The 21,084-nt window shown below is 32.9% G+C and overlaps 1 protein-coding gene across 2 annotated transcripts in view; it reads right to left on the bottom strand.

The window, feature by feature from the left end:
• The window catches only part of Ubp1_0 (transcription factor CP2-like protein 1), a 43,681-nt gene that overhangs the window by 20,841 nt on the left and 1,756 nt on the right, over positions 1–21,084 (bottom strand). The window contains exons 2-7 of one of the 2 annotated variants that reach the window (XM_029044818.2): positions 11,542–11,656; positions 11,044–11,247; positions 2,526–2,598; positions 2,094–2,443; positions 1,886–1,988; positions 1,665–1,809 (exon numbers count right to left, since the gene is read on the bottom strand). In XM_029044818.2, the coding sequence (XP_028900651.1) occupies positions 1,665–1,809; positions 1,886–1,988; positions 2,094–2,443; positions 2,526–2,598; positions 11,044–11,247; positions 11,542–11,656 (990 nt within the window). Of the gene's footprint in view, positions 1–1,664; positions 1,810–1,885; positions 1,989–2,093; positions 2,444–2,525; positions 2,599–7,370; positions 7,644–11,043; positions 11,248–11,541; positions 11,657–21,084 lie in introns of those variants that run through there. The other variant, XM_029044819.2, reaches the window with a different exon arrangement.

Here is a 21,084-nt window from a genome sequence, read left to right as displayed (position 1 = left end):
AATAAAACACGTCTTTTGTAAAAGTGAGAGATTTAATTAAACTGAGAAAGATTATTGGATTCTAAATTTACGTGTATTTAATAGAACGAAAAATTCTTGAAACCGGAAACAAAATAAATGTTCTGTTTTCTGTTATTAGTGATTATGCACATATACATATGTTTTAGAAAGCTGGTAAGCATCAGCACCAATATTCCAATCTATATTGAATCAATGTACACAGTGAACATGCTATATTCCGTCATTTGATAAATAAGTTATGTCATAGTATCCCAATTGTGACTTAAGACAAAGTAACCAGTTTCCTTAAATAAATTAGAAATAATTCAGAACAAGAAAGAGCAATAATAATCAACGTATAGATATAATAGGTTAGGAACCTGTTATTTCGAATAGTCCACGCAGAATGTTGTATAAGAAGTGTATGGACCAACTTTACAGTAACGACTAATCGACGTACATATGTACATATATTACTATACATATACCTATAGTTAATTTATATGTACATATATGTAGGTATATTTGCACGTGTACAAGCTACATATTCTAATGCACATTTTGTATTCAGAATTCTTTTGTCTTCAAAATAACAAATTACTGCGATTTTTTATATAACTTGTATAAATTAAAATACACAGGCATGTATTTTGCGCATGTATGTACGTATGTATGTGTAACGATAAGCGTGCGCTTCCAAGAGCAAGTGAGTCTAATCAGTTTAACGTTTTGGCGTCAACGTTTGTTTTACTGAAAAATGGCATCATAAAACTTAGATCTGTTACGAATATATCATAAAGCAAGTTAAAATGTATAACTAAACAAAATATATATATATATATATATATATATATATATATATGTAGATAGAACAAATATATGTACATAGAACAAACATTCTTTTATATACAAATATGTTATATGTTGTTTTGTGTGATTGCATCAATTGTTGACAATTGTACGAATAGTTACTATCCGCCCCTCGGCGTTGTCTGTGGAGCGAACACTTGTGGTCTTAAAGTACAGTTAAATACATAGTTATCAACAAAACACGACGCCGCATCGTACGTCCCTCAATCAATCCGAGCAAAAAATCAGCAAATATTCAGCACTTGTTTGTATGAAATCAACCTACACGCCGAGCTTCACGAACGATAAATATCTCTCGCCTACATATTGTACAACACAAATTGAAGCGAAGCACTCTTACATGTGCGAATATGTCCGTCTACGTTTGTCGCAATTTGTTTTAATTGAAGCATATTAAAATCAATTTAGTTGAATAAATTCCAATAAAGTGAATATGAGTGCTAAATGTACAAATACATACATACTTACATATGTAAGTATGTGGAACTAAAAATGACACTGTGGTATATAACCACTGTACGTTACGATTAAAGTATGCAAATAAATATACATACATATGTGTATACGAAAATTTTCAAAGAGCTATATACACATATGTATTTATATTGATATTAATATTTGTAATTATATAATATTTAAATATGTACATATCTACATACATATATATTAGCACTTGAGTATGTATACATCTGCGCACATGCTATAAATTAATACGATGTAGATTTGAATTGCTTAATTGAAAGCCAAATTAATATTTCCTACTCGCTATATATTTTCTAAAACTTCCCACATACCTTCAATATTTTATCACGATAAAACGATAAATCACCGATCTTCTTAAGCTTGATTTCATAGCTTTGTCCCTGGTTCAGATAGGTAAGCGTTTCTTCGTTATTCTTGGTGGCTATTGAGGTAGCAGCCGCCAAAATGTACTGAAATCTGAAAATTACAAAGTTCAAGTTTCAATAATTCAGATCAGTAATTCTATATATGTATGTATGTATGTATAGCTCACTTGTGGTCATCAGAATGCGCATTGGTGTTATTGCCATTGACGGCCACTCCACCAGTACTGTTTTCGATTTTATTCCCATCGACTTCGGTCAATTGTTGGGACGCTAGTAAAATGAATGTTGATTGTAATACATGTTTGTATGCTTGCATATATATATATATATGTACATATGTATACTATGTATACTATGTAAGAAGTTATACTTTACCTATTGTTTTTTCACCGCCACTGTAAGCTGAACCAACATTTCCGAATGCGTTGGATGCATTGGCTTTGGACTTGTCAATGTTATTGCCATTGGGTTCGATTTCCTGTGGTGTGCCGGGTTTTGGCGAGCCACATACGCAGATAGTGTTGTTCAAGGCATTCTTTGGTGTGTCCTCGCTATTTGGTGCCGTTTCAATATGTGTGGGCGCCTTATCTAGTTTTGGCACACTTCCTCCACCGCCAGTTACGACAGCATGAGTATTTAATGGACTTTTATTAGCCTTTAACTGATCGGATTGCGGCTCTTGCTTCAATACTGTCAGGGCCGGAGAGAATGACAAAAAGGATTCACTGTTGACAAGACGATGTATTTTTTATTATGGGAAAGGGAAAGCAATCACTATCTCTGAAGATCTCAGAGTATCTTACTTACTTGCTGAGATAGGAGTTACTGTTAAAGTCTGTATTCAAATCAAATCCAATATCTTCAGTCCAACTGCCTCGACCTGCAAATACATATGTTGAAAATTAAACATTTACATATGATTTCACACATCGTTGCGATAATTTCAAGTCATAACATTGAATCATTATGCATTATCATTTTGTGAAGTTTTCCACAAGCATATAATACAACAATAATACGATTATTGTAACGATTCCAATTAAGAAAAAATTGGAAATAAAAAAATCTTAAATGGTACAATGTGTGAGCAATAACTAACAAAAATTGTTGATAGGCAATAAATTCGTGGATCCTTCCAATTTTTTAGACACTTTTAAAAGGCTGATGGCTTTCATGAGAAGCTCTTTCATGGCGAGAATATATATATATATATATGATTACTAACAAGAAACATTACATTATGAATTAAAGGTATATCTGAGGCAGTATTTACAACCGAATGCGTTTGGAAGTGAAAGCTTTAATTCGATGTATGCAACTGTAATATAATAGAACCAAATATAATCGTGCAATGTAAGAATTGAATTAATAGACTTTGGGGCGAAATTACTACCTCTACTAGATTCTTTCAAATTTCTAATCTTTCTTCACTTACCAAAACTCTTCTGATTGTAAGACCTTTACTGTGAGCAACTTTGACCGATTCAAACACAGCGGATTTAAAAAATTTGAACGGATAATATATTTGTTATTGCATACTCTTGCTGTTTCTGTCATTGTTAACCCGAAATAACCCACGATTACCATTTATGAAGATATAGGGTCACTAATATCTTCATAAATAACTTGAAAATCACACTATAAAACTACAAACTACGCTGGTTTTTTGCATTTCCCGCAGTTAAATATTGAATCTAATAAATCGTAAAAAAATTTAATTTTCGTGCTCAGGGGGCCAAAATACATGGGTGTATTTCATTTCAGAAAAATCTGAAACGTAAAAAATTCTGGATTAAACCAGTAAAAGTGCGATCATATTTCTGTCCAGATCAGTAAACAATAAGCACCTGCTAAAAATATATAGAGATTTAGTACTTATATCTATGTTTCATGTGTCAATGAAAATGAGCTATATTGCATACTATTGAAATTCTCAGTAAGCGCTTCACTACTTGTTTTGTGTATTCCACACTGATTACAGTTAGTATCTAACCGATTTCCAAGCACGCTGATAAATTTTAATAAACACACTACTTGCCTGACCATTTAATTGTGAATTAGTTAAGCAAACAGCATTATAAATTTTTTTTATTTGATGAGAATCCATTATTTGGAAAGTGTTTATAATCATAACTTTTCACATTTCAAACGAAATTTCTTCACAAAAACAGCAAAACATTATTGACAAATATAAAATCGTTTTATTCTGAAGGCAAATATGTACGTTAGGGTGGAGCGATTTTCCTTTTTTTGATTTTTGCTTCGGCATACCTGTAGAAAGTTGCTGTTTTCGGTAAAAATTAAACACAAGAAAAATCAGTAGTCTCATGCTATGTTTAGAGGTGCCCCATCGACATGAAGTTTTGACAATTTATCTCAAATACTCATACATATGTTCGCAATGGTTTAAGGGGGGTTTTGGTGTTCGTTTTAACACGCTAAACTCAGAGAAAAATATATGTTTGTTGATTACGTCATCTTTTATTACATTTATGGGTTTGGAATGAGGTTATTGATCAAAAAAATCACATCAAATTATAAGCAATTATAATAAGTTACAAGCTTTTTGTTGTTATTCATATAATTCGAAATTTCTCTACATTTGCACAAACAGTATCGCTGAAGCTCAGTGATTAATTGAGGATTACACGGGATATCACATTCCATGTTATATTTTCCTTGGTTTTTGAAAGAATTCTTCTAGTATTTCATCAACTGACAGATCAATATCCCTTTAAATTTTAATTTGATGCGAGACCATTAAGCCTATCTTGACCTGTCGTATTTCGTAAATAGGCTTTAATTCTCTTTAAACTTGAAAAACGCCAATATGCGTAATATCTTGTTAACATTCCCAAAAGACGTTTTGTTCACTGCTTCTAAAGTTTCGAGAGCATTCCGAAAATGCTTCCTGAAGTTCGCTGTTTCCACATTTTCACCTCCGCAAGTAAGTTTTGTTCTGAACAGTTGATCACCTTTTTTTAGCGTCAAATTCGTACTTTGGGAAAAATACAAAAAAAAACACAAAACGTGTCCTATAATAACTGAATTTTCGCGAGGGAACTGATATATTAAAAATACGTTGAGTAATAAAACTTTTCTGAACCCTGATATACCTGAGAACCAGTATCAACAACACCAACAATGTCAGCCACGAAATCCAACGCAGAATCACTCTTGCCAACAGGTGCTACTTTGGACTGAGTAGGCAATTGAAAAGTAAAGTCCTCTCTCGGCGAACCAAAATCAAACTCTACAAGTCGCTTATCATTCCCGTCCTACTTTATGGTACAGAAGCTTGGACGATGTCAACATCCGATGAGACGGCACTAGGAGTTTTCGAGAGAAAGGTTTTGCGGAAGATTTATGGTCCCTTAAACATTGGCAACGGCGAATACCGAAGAAGATGGAATGATGAGCTGTATGTGTTATTCGACGACATAGACATAGTCCAGCGAATAAAAAGACAGCGGCTACGCTGGCTAGGTCATGTTGTTCGAATGGACGAAAGTGCCCCAGCTATGAAAGTGTTCGATGCAGTACCCGCTTGAGTGTGATTGTACTGGAGTCTCCGACAGACTCGCTGCCATTAAGCTTCTTCTGTCTTAAAGGACGGTGGGGTTATTTCATCGAACGATTCAAGTTGTGTCATTGATGGTTCAAATTTACGCCGTGAACTTTACAAGAAGAGGACTGGAAGGATAAGAATTTGATTCGTATTGATAAATACTGGAAATTTTATAGAAAACGGCAGATAGAAATCATTATGTCATTTTAACGGATCAAAGAAGCAACTAGTATTTTGGCCATGTCAACTGTGAGTCGGAGACAGCTAAGCTAAGCTAATATTAAAAATATTATATTATTACATTTGAAATCTAAGTCGGTAAAGCTGAGTGAATTAGCTGAGTTAGGTGCGATGGAACTGGAGCTGTTGCTGGGTTTCAATGATGGTGTCATTCGTCTGATGGAGAAAGAATTCAATAGGTAATCATTGTCAATTGCATTCAAATGAGTTACCATTACGTCATCTTTTATTACATTTAGACGGAAAAACTACAGGCTTAATGCTTTTCGGGCGCCATCGGTTCTCAAATACAGTTACAAATAACTAGGGAAGAGCTTAGTTCCGATCAAAACTATTTATACGACGGCTATCAGTACTGGTAAATTTTCTTCTCATTTAGCTAATATTCTAGAAGCTAACAATAGCTTAACTTAAACTGACCCAGAAGAAAAGCTAGTTGTATTAGCCACGGACGTTATGAAAGTTTATGGAACAATGTGGTTTACAATAAAATGTAATTCCTAGTGCATTAACGGAGCTCAACCATTAACCTATGTCTTTATTTTAATTCCGGTCGCACAGAAATTCTTCTTATTGCCATGTTTGATGACGACAGATAGGTTATAAGGGATATTGCATATCGATGAATTGTAAAATATAGATCAGAGAATGAACGAAAAATTCGAACGTTTAAAGTACCTGCATTCAACTTCGATGCCAAAGGTTACACTGACATTATAATGTGGCGAGACTGTGATACTGAACTAAACTGAGCCACCTCTAACTTTAAATATATCTGATGAAACCTTGAAAGACATTGGTCTTGGTACATGCCACACCCAAGCCGTGGAGCGCTGCATCAAGTTTTTATAGTACAGAAGCATCGAGTGCAGTTTGTGGGGAAAACAAAGGAGATGGTTTTATTAGGACAAGACTGCTATCGCTTCAACCAATGTATTATTTCAATACAAAAAAACAGTTTGATGTGTAAATAGTATTTGAGTAATGTAAGACAATATTTTTCTTAATAAATGTTTAAAATTATTTTTTTTTTTTTAATATTCCATCGTTCTGGGACACCTCAAAACATTAAGCTAGCTGTTTGATATTTTGGTTGTTTGTTTTAATTATTAAAAGGCAACTTTTCATAGCTATGCCTTTAAGTATCAAAAACAAAATTTTTTCTCCATACATTATCGCTCCACCTTAATGTGCGTACTATATCAGGCATATGTTTACATAAGCAGATATTTGTAAAGCAATTGAGAAATTACCAATGGTAGATATTGGATGAACTGAATATTTATATCCATCTACAGTCGAGCCTTCAGATAAGTCATTAAGTGCAACTGTTCCAGGATATCAACAATCAAATGAAAGTAATTATTTGCCATTATGGAAAAAAACTCCGGATTTTATTTATATCATATATAGTTATCATATATAGTTGTTTCTCATTTGGTTCTTTTTTATTAGACAGACATTGGTAAAATTCTATTTAGAGAATATACCTGGGTGCCTTGTGCCCCATAAAGTCATAGTAATGTATAAGGTAGTAAAATGATATAATTGCATCAGCCTTTTGCTCATCTTTCTGACATTTTTAACCTCACTTCGTTTGTCATTTTCGTTCATAATATGCAAGATGTAATGATCAGCAAGCTTTCAGCGGATATTGTCATTGACGGTTCTTCACTTATAGGATATTTCAAAGACATATATAAAGGATATAGAGGTGCCTCAACATTTTTATTCACCACTCGGATGACTGAACTACACACAAACAATCGATTTAAGCTTGCTTCTTACACAAATATTCTCCACTTTACTTATAAAGATTATATGACTTTGTGCAATAAACATACCGCACATATCTGTTTGATACCAAGTGTATATGCGATTATTGTTATTACTGTTGGTAAATGCATTATTTTGCATTTATATTTTGGATGGCTTATAGCCACAGCCACGTATTTCAGTTGAAAACGAACGTTTTTCCAACCAAATAACACCGACACTAGAGTTTACTATGGACATTCAGTGGACCTTTTGGAGTTATATATATATATATATACACTGTGTATGATTGTAATCCACGTGCTATAACACAACTCTTGTTTCTGCTGGTCATATAAAAACTGAGCGCACTTTGGTCGTTTTGTAGAATATTCAAATTTAATCAATTGTAGATAATTTTGAAAAGCTGTAATCTAGCCCTCTTTTGACACTGCTCCGAGAATGATAATATTTACATTACGTTTCAAAAATCAGGCGAGTAGATGTGAATGTATTAATAAATCTCATATATACATACATATGTACATACAGTAATATGCTTAAATAATAGAAACAAATTAACACACTGCTCACAGCTCACTAAGAAAATTCAATAAAACATTTGAATTTCCAAATTATGAACAATCAAAGCTAATCTATGATCACATTAGACTCAAAATAAAAGTCGCTAATGATAAACTAACACTGAATCTATACTAAAATTAGGTTTACATACAACTCTGTGGAATATCTTAAGTTTCGTATATAAACTTATAAGAGCAGGATATATTAAAAAATAATAAAAACAGATAAATTTCTTTTGATTTCCTAAAATAAATAGATTGTGGTTTAAAAACAAAATATAATATAAATTAACATAAATTTAAAGTTTTTACCAAATAGTATTAAGATACTTTATTTATTCACCAACTATAGATTTCTAATATTTTATACAAACAATAATCAAGTGGCATCTTTAAATGAATAAACATCAATAATAAGCAATTTAAGAGCAGAATTTCTATATTTTTTTTTGAAATCTGAACCATTGCCATATTTTGAATCATAGAATCAAGGATAAGAAGAATTATGTGAATTAATGAAGACATTTTATGGGATCAGTTCAATTGAAAATCATATTTGAATAACATTTATTTTCTCTTCTAAATTCGCGGGTCAACAAAAATACTTAAAACAAGTAAAAAAGGAGTAAGTTCCCGAACATTTTAATGTTAACAAGTAAGGAAAGGCTAAGTTCGGGTGCCACCGAACATTCTAAACTCTCGCAATTTATTGCTATATTTTTATTAAGATACAACACAATTTGGCCCATATATTCGGTATAAAGTCCAATAGAAAAACGAAAATCAGCATATATAGTATATAGGCTGAGGTAATTCCTAAACCGATTTCACTCATTTTCATCACCAACATATATTATATCTAAGATTGTATGCTCATTTAATTTGGCTAAGAAATTTCATATAATAGCCGATTTATAAGCTATAAGCTATTAAGCCCGAAAATCCTATAATTAGCTATATGAGAGCTCGGGGAACTTATGACCTGATTTTAACCATTTCTGATACAGAGACACACTATTAGAAGAAAAAGATTTCCTCTGAATTAAATTAAGATATCTGAGAGATTTACCGATATTTTCGGTGAAAAATTACCATAAGGCACTGAGTTCTTCAAATTCTATATTCGGGGCCTTGAAAAGTTATAGTCCGATTTCAACAATTTTTTCACAAGTGATGTCACGGATCATATACAGTATTTATGTAAACTTTTATTTCGCTATCTTCATTGGTTCCCAATGTATATGTTATAAAGTGAAGGAATCAGATAGAATTCAAAATTGAGTTATATGGGAAGTTGTCGTAGTTGTAAACCGATTTCATCCATTTTCCACAGGGTGTCAAGAAAATATTATTTACCGAATTTCTATTGGTGTGCGAGATATGTACAAAAAACCTATTTGGGGGCGGGGCCACGCCAACTTCCCCAAAAAAATTACATCCAAATATGCGCCTCCATAGTGCGATCCTTCATACCAAATTTTATTTCCATAGCTTTATTTAGTTATGGCACTTTATGAGTTTTCGGTTTTCGCCATATTGTGGGCGTGGCAGTGATCCGATTTTGCCCATTTTCGAAAGCAACCTTCCTAAGTGTGGCTCGTCTCGTCGCCCTGATCACTTTGGTATATATAACCCTATATTTAACTCGTTTAGTTTTGGGTGTTACAAACAATCGTTATGTGAGCAAAACTATAATACTCTCTTAGCAACTTTGTTGCGAAAGTATAAAAATATTGCGATGTGTTCTATTCAGATATGTGCTCTTCAACTCATACAGAGAAACAAAATGTAATACGGGTATATAAGGAAAAACCAACAAGATTTTTGTGATTTTTAATATCGCTATATTAGGTATATTTGATAGGCCTAGGGATAGTCTATACTCGAGAACCAGTTTTTATGAAAATTTATTAAGATAAATAATTGGATATTCAGTTTCGTCACCATACTTCAGTATAATCAAGATTATACTTTCACTTAATTTTCTTAAGATGCCTTACATATGTATATCCCGAAATGTATGGTACAAAACCAAACAGAAGTTTGTTATATTAGGTATAGGGGAGCTAGAGTATTGACCCGATTTTATTAATTTTCAGCACAAGGCACATTATTATCAGAACACCCTTTGAATTTCATTAAAATATTTCGGGGATTAACCGATATTTTCGGCAAGAAGTCAGAGATAGGCATTAAGGTTGTATTTGGTAAATGGGGCTTTCAAAAGTTATGGTCCGATTTTGACCATGATGAGCTGTGCCTGTGCATAGTTGTGAATCGTTTTCGCCAATTCAGCAACTGGAAATCAAGAAAATGTTACGTACCAAACAGTTGAAATTCGCAAATTAGACCTTAAGATATGTTTCTTTTTATCAAAATAGCTCCTCTGCACTACCTTTAATATAAAATTGAGTGGTGTTTTTCCTTAGATTGAAGATATTTTTAGTAGTTTTCAACATAGATAGATTTCAGCCATTTTCATCATACAGCCATCTGTAAATCAACTCGCCGCGTTGAATGTAGGTAATAAGGGGATTCATTAGGGCTGCCTATCAATGGGCTAATAAATTAGCTTCGCAAAAATGAAATGAATAATGAAAATCGCTTTTAAAGTCAAAAGAAACAATCTCTCATACATATAAACATATATACTAGTGCTCTTAAAATTATTCGATTAACCTTAGAAACGATTATTCGAATATCCGCTTTGTAACGTTTGGTACGAATATTAACCGGTTAGTACTATTCGATTAGTCACAATGTTACGACTACTGTCAATATTCGAATAAATAAAAATTTGAAATCCAAATAGCCTTTGATTTTTTTAAATTTTCGAATTCAAGCCTCCACCAGTTAGAGAGTATGTTCTCCATTTCTGGAAACATTGTGACACCACGTATAAGTTGCTTGCAACCAACAAATGTTAACCATTTAACTTTCTTATATCAAAATTAACGTTTTATGAAAAACACCGATGCAAACCGAATATTATTATTCGAATAATCTATACATACATATATTATATACATACATATATAGGCTGTTTGGCTTCTGTCAGAAATTCTTATTAAATTCATTAAAGTGTCTATTTTATGGAAACTAGTCGATGTTACAATCCGATTACATCGCATGATTTCACTTTAACCATATCTAATTCACATGTACATATTCAACCCACCTATTGTTTTATCCTTTTTGACCTTGTCTTTATCGTGATGTGCAATTTTAGAAGATAATTCTCCAGCCTGTGCAGTAGTTGTGTTTCCACTTTGACCAATATCCAATGAGTCCCAATCCATTCGTCTCTTTCGCGATCCACTGTTTGAGTAAATTGTCTGCACGTCTATTATTTGAGGTCCAGGCGATTCTTTTGAGTGCTCGTCTAAAATGTTTATTACAAATAAGCAGTTTTTCGCTTCAAAGTCAACGTTTAATACTTAAAAATGTTTGAAACTATCTTAAGTTAGTTTGAAAAATCTTTATATAACTTAAAAGATCAGGCATTTAGATTAGCTACAATTTACCTTTTCAATATTTTAATTGTTAAAATAATTTAAATTCATAAAGGGCATTCAAGATAAATTTTCGTGAATTTTCTATGAATTTGACTGAAATGTTAGTGAGATTTTTCTAAAATGTGTGGACACATTTAAGTGTATCTTTTGCAACGACATACCGGTCCAAGATTCTTCTGAATTGGGTGGAGAATCTACGAAAGTGATGACATAATCTGACGTTACTTGATGCTGTGAGTAGCCGTTTGCGTAATAACGGTTTGTTTTGTTCAATATCTGCGGAAAAATAAATCAAATAAAACCATATTAGAGAAATAATGTTTAATATAATTTTTTTAAGTTTAATGGAATAATGGATTACTTCTACAAAATATATAGGTATAATGACGATTAACTTAAATTAATTATCGCATAGTTCACCTAACGGTTGTTTGCAACACTTAAACTAATAGATATATATAGGGTTATAAGATATATACATACATATGTACATATGTATATACATATATCTTAAAAGAGTGTGTTGATGAGAATTAATTGCCGGATGTTTGTATGTCCACTTATCCGTCTGTCCGAACCAGCATAAACTTAAACAAACATTTTGATATTTTGATGAATTTTGGTAAACTTGTTCTTTAGCGTTCTGAGGAAATTGGTACTACAGATAGACCAGATGAGATCATTGCCACACACATATTCACCAAAGATAATCAAATTATGTAAAGAGGATCAAAGTGTTAAGAGTAATGTGTAACTCATAAACTGCAAAAACTTTGGCAACTAAACTAGGTAAACGCAGAGAATATCATATTTAAATGTAACAGTGTGAAAAATAAGAAACCAGTTTAAACAATTCTCATGTAACTGTTCTGTTATAAACTAAAAATGTACAATATTAAACATATGTATATATGTATGTACATATACTCGTAAACTGAGATATGCACTGAACAAAGTATTCAGTTATGGTGCCACCGATATTGCAAAAATAACATTAAATAAATATAATATGTCAAATTTGTATGTTACAGAAACCATACTTTGATGTAACATTTCACATTTCCCATTGCCCATAATTTCAAAAAGTTTTAAGTTTTGAGCTTTTAGAAGATTATCAGCAAACAAATTTACTTTATTACGAACAAGATCACCCTAAAACTTTACCCATTTGTAAAATGCTAATCGGCTAAACTTGTAGTAGTTCATTGGTTTAGAAGACAAATAATATGACATGACATTTATACAGGAAATATCTTGTTGGCATGAAAATTATTCGTAAAAATTTTCGTAGAGTTGACATTCAGCACAAATCATCTCGTAATCATGTTTGTAAGAGTTACTAATTATAAAGTTATTAGTTGATAAGATGTAAGATGTATTTTTCTAAATGAGTTAGGGAGATTATATAATATGTAATTTAGCAATAATATTTAATATTTTGCATCATAAACATTTTTAATTGAACATTCCAAATTCAGCACTAATCGGTGAATATTGGTGGTTATCTCAAATCATAGATTCTCTAAATCTAAATATAAAAGAACTTGGTTTGGCCTTGAGACTCAAGATGAATGTGCAACTGGACCTGAATTTTCTTTAATCTTTCCAATCAAAATTGTGAATTCAGAAGAATAATAGCTGATTATGTAGTGGCATTCTCGCTATATCAAACAATTTAAAAAATTATTTTGAAAATTAAATTTTTTATTTTCATCAAATACAGTTCCAATTTATTTAAAGACATTAGATCTCCTGACAACTGCATAGCATTGCGTATAGGGATGCAAACGATATTTGTTTTTGACAAAAACATCGATGTTTGCCATACCTTTTCCTCGGAACTGTGGAAAGAGGAGTTGCTATTGAAAATTGCCGAAATCAGACCACTGCCACGCCCACAAAATGGCGAAAACCGAAAACACATAAAGTGTCATAACTAAGCCATAAAGTTATGAAAGTAGTATTTGGTACAGAAGATCAAACTAGAGTGGTGCATTTTTGGCTCAAAGTATAAATGGAACAGTATGAAAAAAATTTGTTCAACTTAAATAATTTTTTTTATACTCTCGCAACAAAGTTGCTACGAGAGTATTATTTTTGTTCACATTGGTTGTAAGTCCTAAAACTAAACGAGTTAGATATAGGGTATATATATCAAAATGATGATGGGTGACGAGTAAAATTCGAATCCGGATATCTTTTTGGGCGTGGCAGTAGTCCGATTACGCCCATCTTCAAACTTAACCTTCTTATGGTTTCAAGAAATACGTCTTCCAAGTTTCATCAAGATATCCGGTAGTACCTACATATATCTATACAAATTATATAAAATCGCTTATATGAAAAATGTTTGTAACGGCTAATCTCCTAAAGTTCTGAAGCGATTTTTATAAATTTTTTTTTAAATAAAGCATTTGCTCTAGGTTCGCGAGTGGCATACTTATTTTTTAATTTTCCGAAATCATATCCTTTTTCTTTCGGGTTGAAGTTTTTGAAAAATCAAAAATATTGCAAGCATAAGGTTTTTCGTTCACCAAACGCAGTCTACAGCGAAGCGCGCTTTGTGTGTGTGCTCTTTATCGTTTGCGGCACGCACTCTCTCTCTTCCATCTCTGCACATCTTTTCCAGCATAACGTAATGAAGTAAAGTACATACATATGTATGCACTCTCTCTCTCTTCCATCTCTCGCATCTTTTACTACATAACTTATTGAAGTAAAGTACAAAGCAAAAAAGTTTGCATATATAAATGATCGCAGAACAAGTGAAATAACGCTAAACAGCACAATCAAATGCTCGCATAAATTGCCGTATGTATGCATGTATGTAGATATGTAAATACAGTGTCAACTATATTTACTCTGTTTTACAGTTACTTATTTTGCAGCAACGCACCGTTGCTTGAATTGCTTTTCTTATTGTCTTTGTACTTTTTTCTAACAAAACACATCTATCTTCTTCTTCTATATAAATAAAAATGGATTTTCGAAATGTATGTACCAGAGAGCTGCAACGGATATATCATTTTCGTGCACACTCGAATGTCCACTCTGATTTTGTTTGATCAAACTTTTCGGTATGAATACACGTATTGATCGCTTGGAGACATGTTCAAAACGAACGAGCCTTTCGCGACACTCGAAACACAAGCATATATGCTTATTTTAACAGAGTGCCGAGTTGACACTCGTTTGTGAACGAGCTGGAACTCTAACCCGATCGTATTGAATGTGATCGAGTCACACACGAGTGTGCACAAAATTTAAGAATATGTATGTATGTAATTGGCAGTCATGCTATTATTGCGTAGTGATTGTCAACGATTATTGGTTTTGTTTGTTTTGTTTACTTTTTATAATTCATAATGACAACGATAGAAAATTCGGGTTGTGAGAACATTTCCAATGGCACAAACACCTTATCTGGTCTACACCTGAAATTTGTGATTTAAAAAAAATTAAAATATTTAAGTGCAATGAAATGTTTTTTATTTATGATTTATGAATTAATACATAAAATAAGTTTTGAGTGAATTCTATTCTTAAATTGAATTATTCTTTTATAATATGTACTATGGACGTCTAATATTCAAATTATTCAACCAAAAAAGCTAAGACAGAACGCGTCATCCCGACGCCAACATACATACATATGTGTGTACGTATGTTTATCTATTATTTTTTGGTCTTCGAGTGCCACTCGAGTGTGTCGATCACAATCAACACGTGCACGACACACCCGAAAATATAATATACATAAAATCCGAGTTTGCTGCTTGCACTCGAAGATAGGACCGTCTTGATTGTTCGTTTGCGTTATTTTCGCTTCGGGTTCTAAACTCGATCGAACACGTGTTTGAAGAGTGTTACGACACACTCGTACCGAATTTAAGCTAGTGTGATTGAACACACTCGAACATACCCGAAGCTGCTCTCTGTTATGTACGCCCATAACTTTCGAACGATTGCACCAAATCCGATGATTCTTGGTTTTATGAATTCTTTATTGTTAGGACAAGGCTTGTATGTTGGAAAATTATAAAAAATTAAATAGTGAAGTATTAAAAAACGCATTTAAGAAAAATTAATTAAAAATGAATCGCAAAATGTGTTGCTAAAAGCATATCTCGAGAACAGCTGAACCGATTTCGCTAATTCTTTTTTTGCAATATTCCTTGAAGTATAAGGTCCTGAAAAAGTCTAAAATCCACACTTTTTTAAATTCTCATACAAACAATTTCTCATCTATAGATATAAAAATGAATTGCTGTTCGTTAGTCTCGCGAAAAGTCGAGAACGGCCAAACCGATCTGGCTAATTGATGTCTTGAAATATTCGGGGAAGGGCAGGAAAGGTTTAGAAATTAAGTAAATATGGAAAAATTGCGAGGAAGATAATAAAAAGAGCATTTTATTTGAATTAACAACAAAAATATGAAAAAATAAAACAAAAAATAATAACATTTTGAAGGTTGTCATTGTTGCTTTGTTGAAATATTTTTGTCAGTGTTTAACTGTATAAGGTTGTGTCGATAGCCCTAAACAATTTGTAACAAATAAGGAAAGGCTAAGTGCAACCGAACATTAATTTTTTTAAGAAAACACACAATTTGACCCATATATTCGGCATAAAGTCCAATATAAAATCATCATATATAGTATATGAGGGCTGATGTAATTCCTGAACCAATTTCTCTCATTTTCACCACTAATGTTAACGGGAATAGGGGCAACTTGGCAACTGTTAGTAGGCAAACCAACGTCACATTCGGCCTTGAAATTATTCCTAAATTGCAAATCGAAGAAACACCAGTCTGCAAAATCGTCAAAAGTAACGCTATAGCGAAGATTTTCCAGATATTCATGAAGTCGCTGGAGGCACTGCGAAGGACTTCAAAAGATTTACGCGACAACCAAAACTTTTTTGGTGGAGCCATGATTCTGTTGGCAGATGTTTTACGCCAGACTCTTCCAATTATTCCTGGATAATTGCATGATTAAAATCATCTACTTTATGGCGACACATAAAGATTCGCCAATAAACAACTAACATACCACTAATTTTGCAACAATATCAAATTGCGATTGTAGAAGCAGTTGGAAATGGTAGGGTCCCAGTTGACACCTCAATGGATTAATAACATTTCCAACATATTTCTGTCACTTCATTGACTGAAAGAAGAAGCTTATTCATCGTGTTTTTCCTGACATGAAACCATATGATAACCAATATGATAACCATAAATGACTGCTTGAATGACCTATATTGGTGGTAAAAAAACAAGAATATCTTCGATATTAATGCGACAATTTAGAATTTCAGGAGAGTTGACACAGCTACAAACCAGGATGACGTATTCAATTATCTCACAGACTATTTAAAATTGCTGGATTATCCCCACTCGCTTGCAATTAAAAGTAGTGTTAGTTGTTATCATGCTGCTTAACATAAATCAACCTCGACTTTGAAGAAGGTATAACGTTTTCGTCTTTATGCGTAAGAATTTTTCTCTGCATTGAAAAATTTACAAATTTAACGTGTACCTTAGCCACAAAAACGAAAAATTAAACCCGTTTTCCGTTGTCACGACATAGCATGAAACCGGCTTGACCGATTTGGCTGATTCTTTTTTGTGTGTATTCCAGGGGGTTTGAAAATGTTTCTTACGGAGAGAAAAAAATGCCTGAAAATGCCTAAAATTCACACCTTTCTAATCTCCCATACAAACAATTTGTTATAAGTATTCATTTTTATATGGAGGATATTATAGATTCCAGTTCAAATTGAATAGGTACGCATACATAAGATAGGTCAGCTATACAAAATAAAGTAGTGCACCAAATTTAGGCAAAGGCGGTACGAAGTTCGCCGGGTCTGCTAGTATATGTATAAAGTAGTACCTATAAGAAACGACTCTAGTAGTTGGTAGTTTGCGAGATATGTACAAAAAACTTAGTGCGACATTACATCCACATATGTCCCTTCGTAGTGCGATCCTTCATACCAAATTTTACTTCAATAACTTAATTTATGGCTTAGTCATAGTTCTTTATATGTTTCCGGTTATTGCCAATTTGTGGGCGTGGCAGTGGTCCAATTACGCCCATCTTCGAACTTAACCTTCTTCAAGAAATACGTCTTCCAAGATATCTCAATTTTTACTCAAGTTACAGCTTGCACGTGCGGATGGACAAACAGACATCCGGATTTGAACTTTACTCGTCACCCTTATCTTTTTGATATATATAACCATATATCTAACTCGTTTAGTTTTAGGACTTATAACCAACCGTTATGTGAACAAAACTATAAAACTCTCTTTAGTAACTTTGTTGCGAGAGTATAAAAATAGAATCATAAGGCGGCATTTGAGAGACCATTCTAATCCACGGATTCTAATGCACCGGTTTCCACGTGAGTTGGGCTAAAACGTTTCTACTTGTCGACTTGAGATGATTTATTTTTGTTTCAGGTTTGTTTCCAGATGTCGGTTAAGTAAGCATGCATTTTCAAAATTTCTTATCGAAATTATACCTTTGGGAAGAGAAACCATACCTAATTTAATAAAATTGCCGGCAAGTCTTAGGTTTTACGATGAAGGTTGATATCAACATTCAATTGGAAAGGATACCGATATTGCTATGGTACAGTGGTCGGCTCGAGAGGAATTGTGAGTGTGTAGGTGAGCACGAAAGAAATGATACCAGTGAGAATTCTGTAACCTAATATTTTGAGAATGTTTTCTATTTATTCGTTGTCCGTTGTCTTTCTCTCTGATTATGAAGACGTTAGGAACGCTCTGAGTTTGACACCCTAGTTCGAGATTGTATATTTCTAATATCTTGTTCTTCAAGCCGCTTCACTCGATCTCGATCTCTCCATACTCGATCCTCAAGCGCGTACTTGAGAGGCTTTGAAATTTTGTTCAGCTGCGAGCGCTTGTTTTTGGACTCTCTGGCACGCGACTGCGATGCGAAGAGAATGACTTGCAAGAAAGACTCCAGAAAGTTGAGATTCTAGCAATAGCTAGAAGATTCTATTTAGCCTATGTTACTCGGGGTGAATGTAGCTTTCCAATGGTGAAAGAATGTTTGAAATCGGCACAGTAGTTTTTGAGTTTATTCATTACAAACATACATACATATCTTTTCTCTTTATAATAGTAAAAGTTAAGAAAAGAACAAGACCTTTGCAACAGATATTCACAGCACGGAAGGATATTAGTGACCACATACATTTTTAGGTAAGTGGACGTGGTCACAACTCAACATTCGTGTGTCCGCTCGGCCATTTGATCAAGTGATAATTTGATCTGGATATCATAATATAACTTAGCATAATCTTAAACACTGATACTATGAGAAGATTGGTATTCTTGATGGCCAAAATCTGACCTCTCCAACAACTAAAAAATAGTAGTGAAACAAAAATGGATATAACAATGCTACAATTTAGGCTATAAAATTCGAAACGCATGATCTAGGTATGGGAGGGTATATGTGATTAATTCTTTGATAAATTGGCGAGAAAAAACCCAAGAGAGAATTTTGGTGTTGTTATCGCAAACCACTAAAGCTGACGGAAAACTTGGAAAGTAGTTAAATAATTAGTTACTCCCTATATAATTTCACTTTATGAAATAGTTAACCAGAATAGACTTTTACATGCATTATCCACAGCAATGCGTGGCCCGGTCACTAGTATTTCGTGTCTGAAGTGGATTAAGCTTCAAATGTCTGAAGTGGATTCCAGAAAAGCAAAATTTCACTCTGTGCAACATTTGGAATATCAGTGATAAGATGCATTGATGGCACTCATACAGCTACAGTTAAACGATTAGTAAACGAATATATAAGAAAAGTAGTTTTTCAGCATAAATGAGATGATTCTATGATTGAATTTTTATTTTATTTCTACGACTTAGGGGCATATTTGGATGTAATTTTTTTTACAAAATAGAAAATGGGCGTGGCACCCACTTATGGGTCAAAAACCATATCTCAGGAACTACTCGACATATTTCAATGAAAATCGGTATATAATATTTTCTTGACACCCTGATAACACGAACAAATGAACGAAATCGATTCACAACCACGACTACTTTCTTTATAACTCAATTTTGAATTCCATCTTATTCCTTCACTTTATAATACGATATATACATAAGGAACCAATGAAGATAGCGGAATAAAACTTTACATAAATAGTGTATATCATCTCTGGCTTCATTTGTGAAAAAATTGTCGAAAACGGACTATAACTTTTCAAGGCCCCAGATATCGAACATGTTGAACTCAACGCCTAAGGGTAAATTTTAACCGAAAGTATGGGTAAATCTCTTAGATAATTTAATGCAAGTCAGAGGAAATTGTTTTTTTCTAATAGTGTTCTGTTCCAAAAATTATTAAAATCGGGTCATAACATCTCCTAGCTCCCATATACCTAATTATAGGTTTTTCAAAAATACGCTGGGCATTATTCCGCATATATGTATTGGTTAATATGTGAGATATCTTAGCAAAATTAAGTGAGCGTATAGTCTTGGATATAAGTAGTACACCTTGCTGGTGAAAATGAATGAAATCGGATTCCTCAGCCCTCATATCTACATATATATGACAGTTTTCGTTATTCTATTAAACTTTATGCCGAATTTATGGGTAAATTTGTGTGTTATGTAAATACAATTTCTTCAATCAATTGCGAGAGTATAAAATGTTCGGTTACATCCGAACTTAGCCCTTCCTTACTTGTTTAAATTAACTTTGTTGCTGTCCGATTATTCGTTAAGCGCATAAAATTGATATATTTTAGTGATTTGCAAAATATATATAGTTACGAAATGAAATGTTAAGTGTTTATTTATTTACCAGTAAGATAAAACCTTGAATTATAATTAATTGCGTAAAAATGGTAAATATAGTTGATTTCTAAGAAGTTATGTGGCACAATTAATTTCGTAAAAACGTGACCAAAAATATATATATTGGGTATACGAGCTCTTTAGCGCTTTATACATAGCCGCGAAATTCAACAGACAAAAAGGCGGAAGGGAGATATTTGCCAACCTAATATATTGAGATACATAGATAATAGATATAGAAGATATATGTACAGTAATCGTTGCTTAAGGGACACTGCTAAAGATGTAACATTTTTGAGACACTAAAACGGTAAAGGCACTTAAATTAAATCCACCAAACTTACCAAGCTTTTTCTCGAATACCTCGATCTAATATTTTTTATTTCAAAATGAAAGTCACATTTATTTCGTATTGAGGGGTAAGGGGAGGTCAGGTTTAAAAAAAAATCAATTATAAAGAGCGCACTAGCATGTAGCTAGTGTGAATCTAGTGGGGCCGCCAATTTGTTAATTTTTGAAAAAAAAAAAGCTTCGATCAGACCCAGGATTATCTATTTATAAAATTTATCCGATTGATTTTAGGCCAATCTCCAAGAACTTATGATAGTTTTTTGGAACTGGGTCAACACAAACAGCTATAACTTTGGAAATTATAACTTTTTTTTAATGTTTGTTACTTCAAGTCAAAACATTGTGTAATAATGCCACTTTTGTAAAATAACATAATTTAATAGCAAAAAAATACTGATAATTCTCAATTTTTTTGTGTCTCTGACTACCCCTAACCCCTTAATAACAAAAATATTTATTAATAACAATAAATACGAAAAAAAAAACA

The sequence above is a fragment of the Zeugodacus cucurbitae genome, chromosome 6 (genome assembly GCF_028554725.1).
Source record: "Zeugodacus cucurbitae isolate PBARC_wt_2022May chromosome 6, idZeuCucr1.2, whole genome shotgun sequence".
Classification (NCBI taxonomy): Eukaryota; Metazoa; Arthropoda; class Insecta; order Diptera; family Tephritidae; genus Zeugodacus; species Zeugodacus cucurbitae.
Note: the sequence above shows the minus strand (reverse complement) of the source record. Positions and strands in the feature narration are given on the sequence as shown.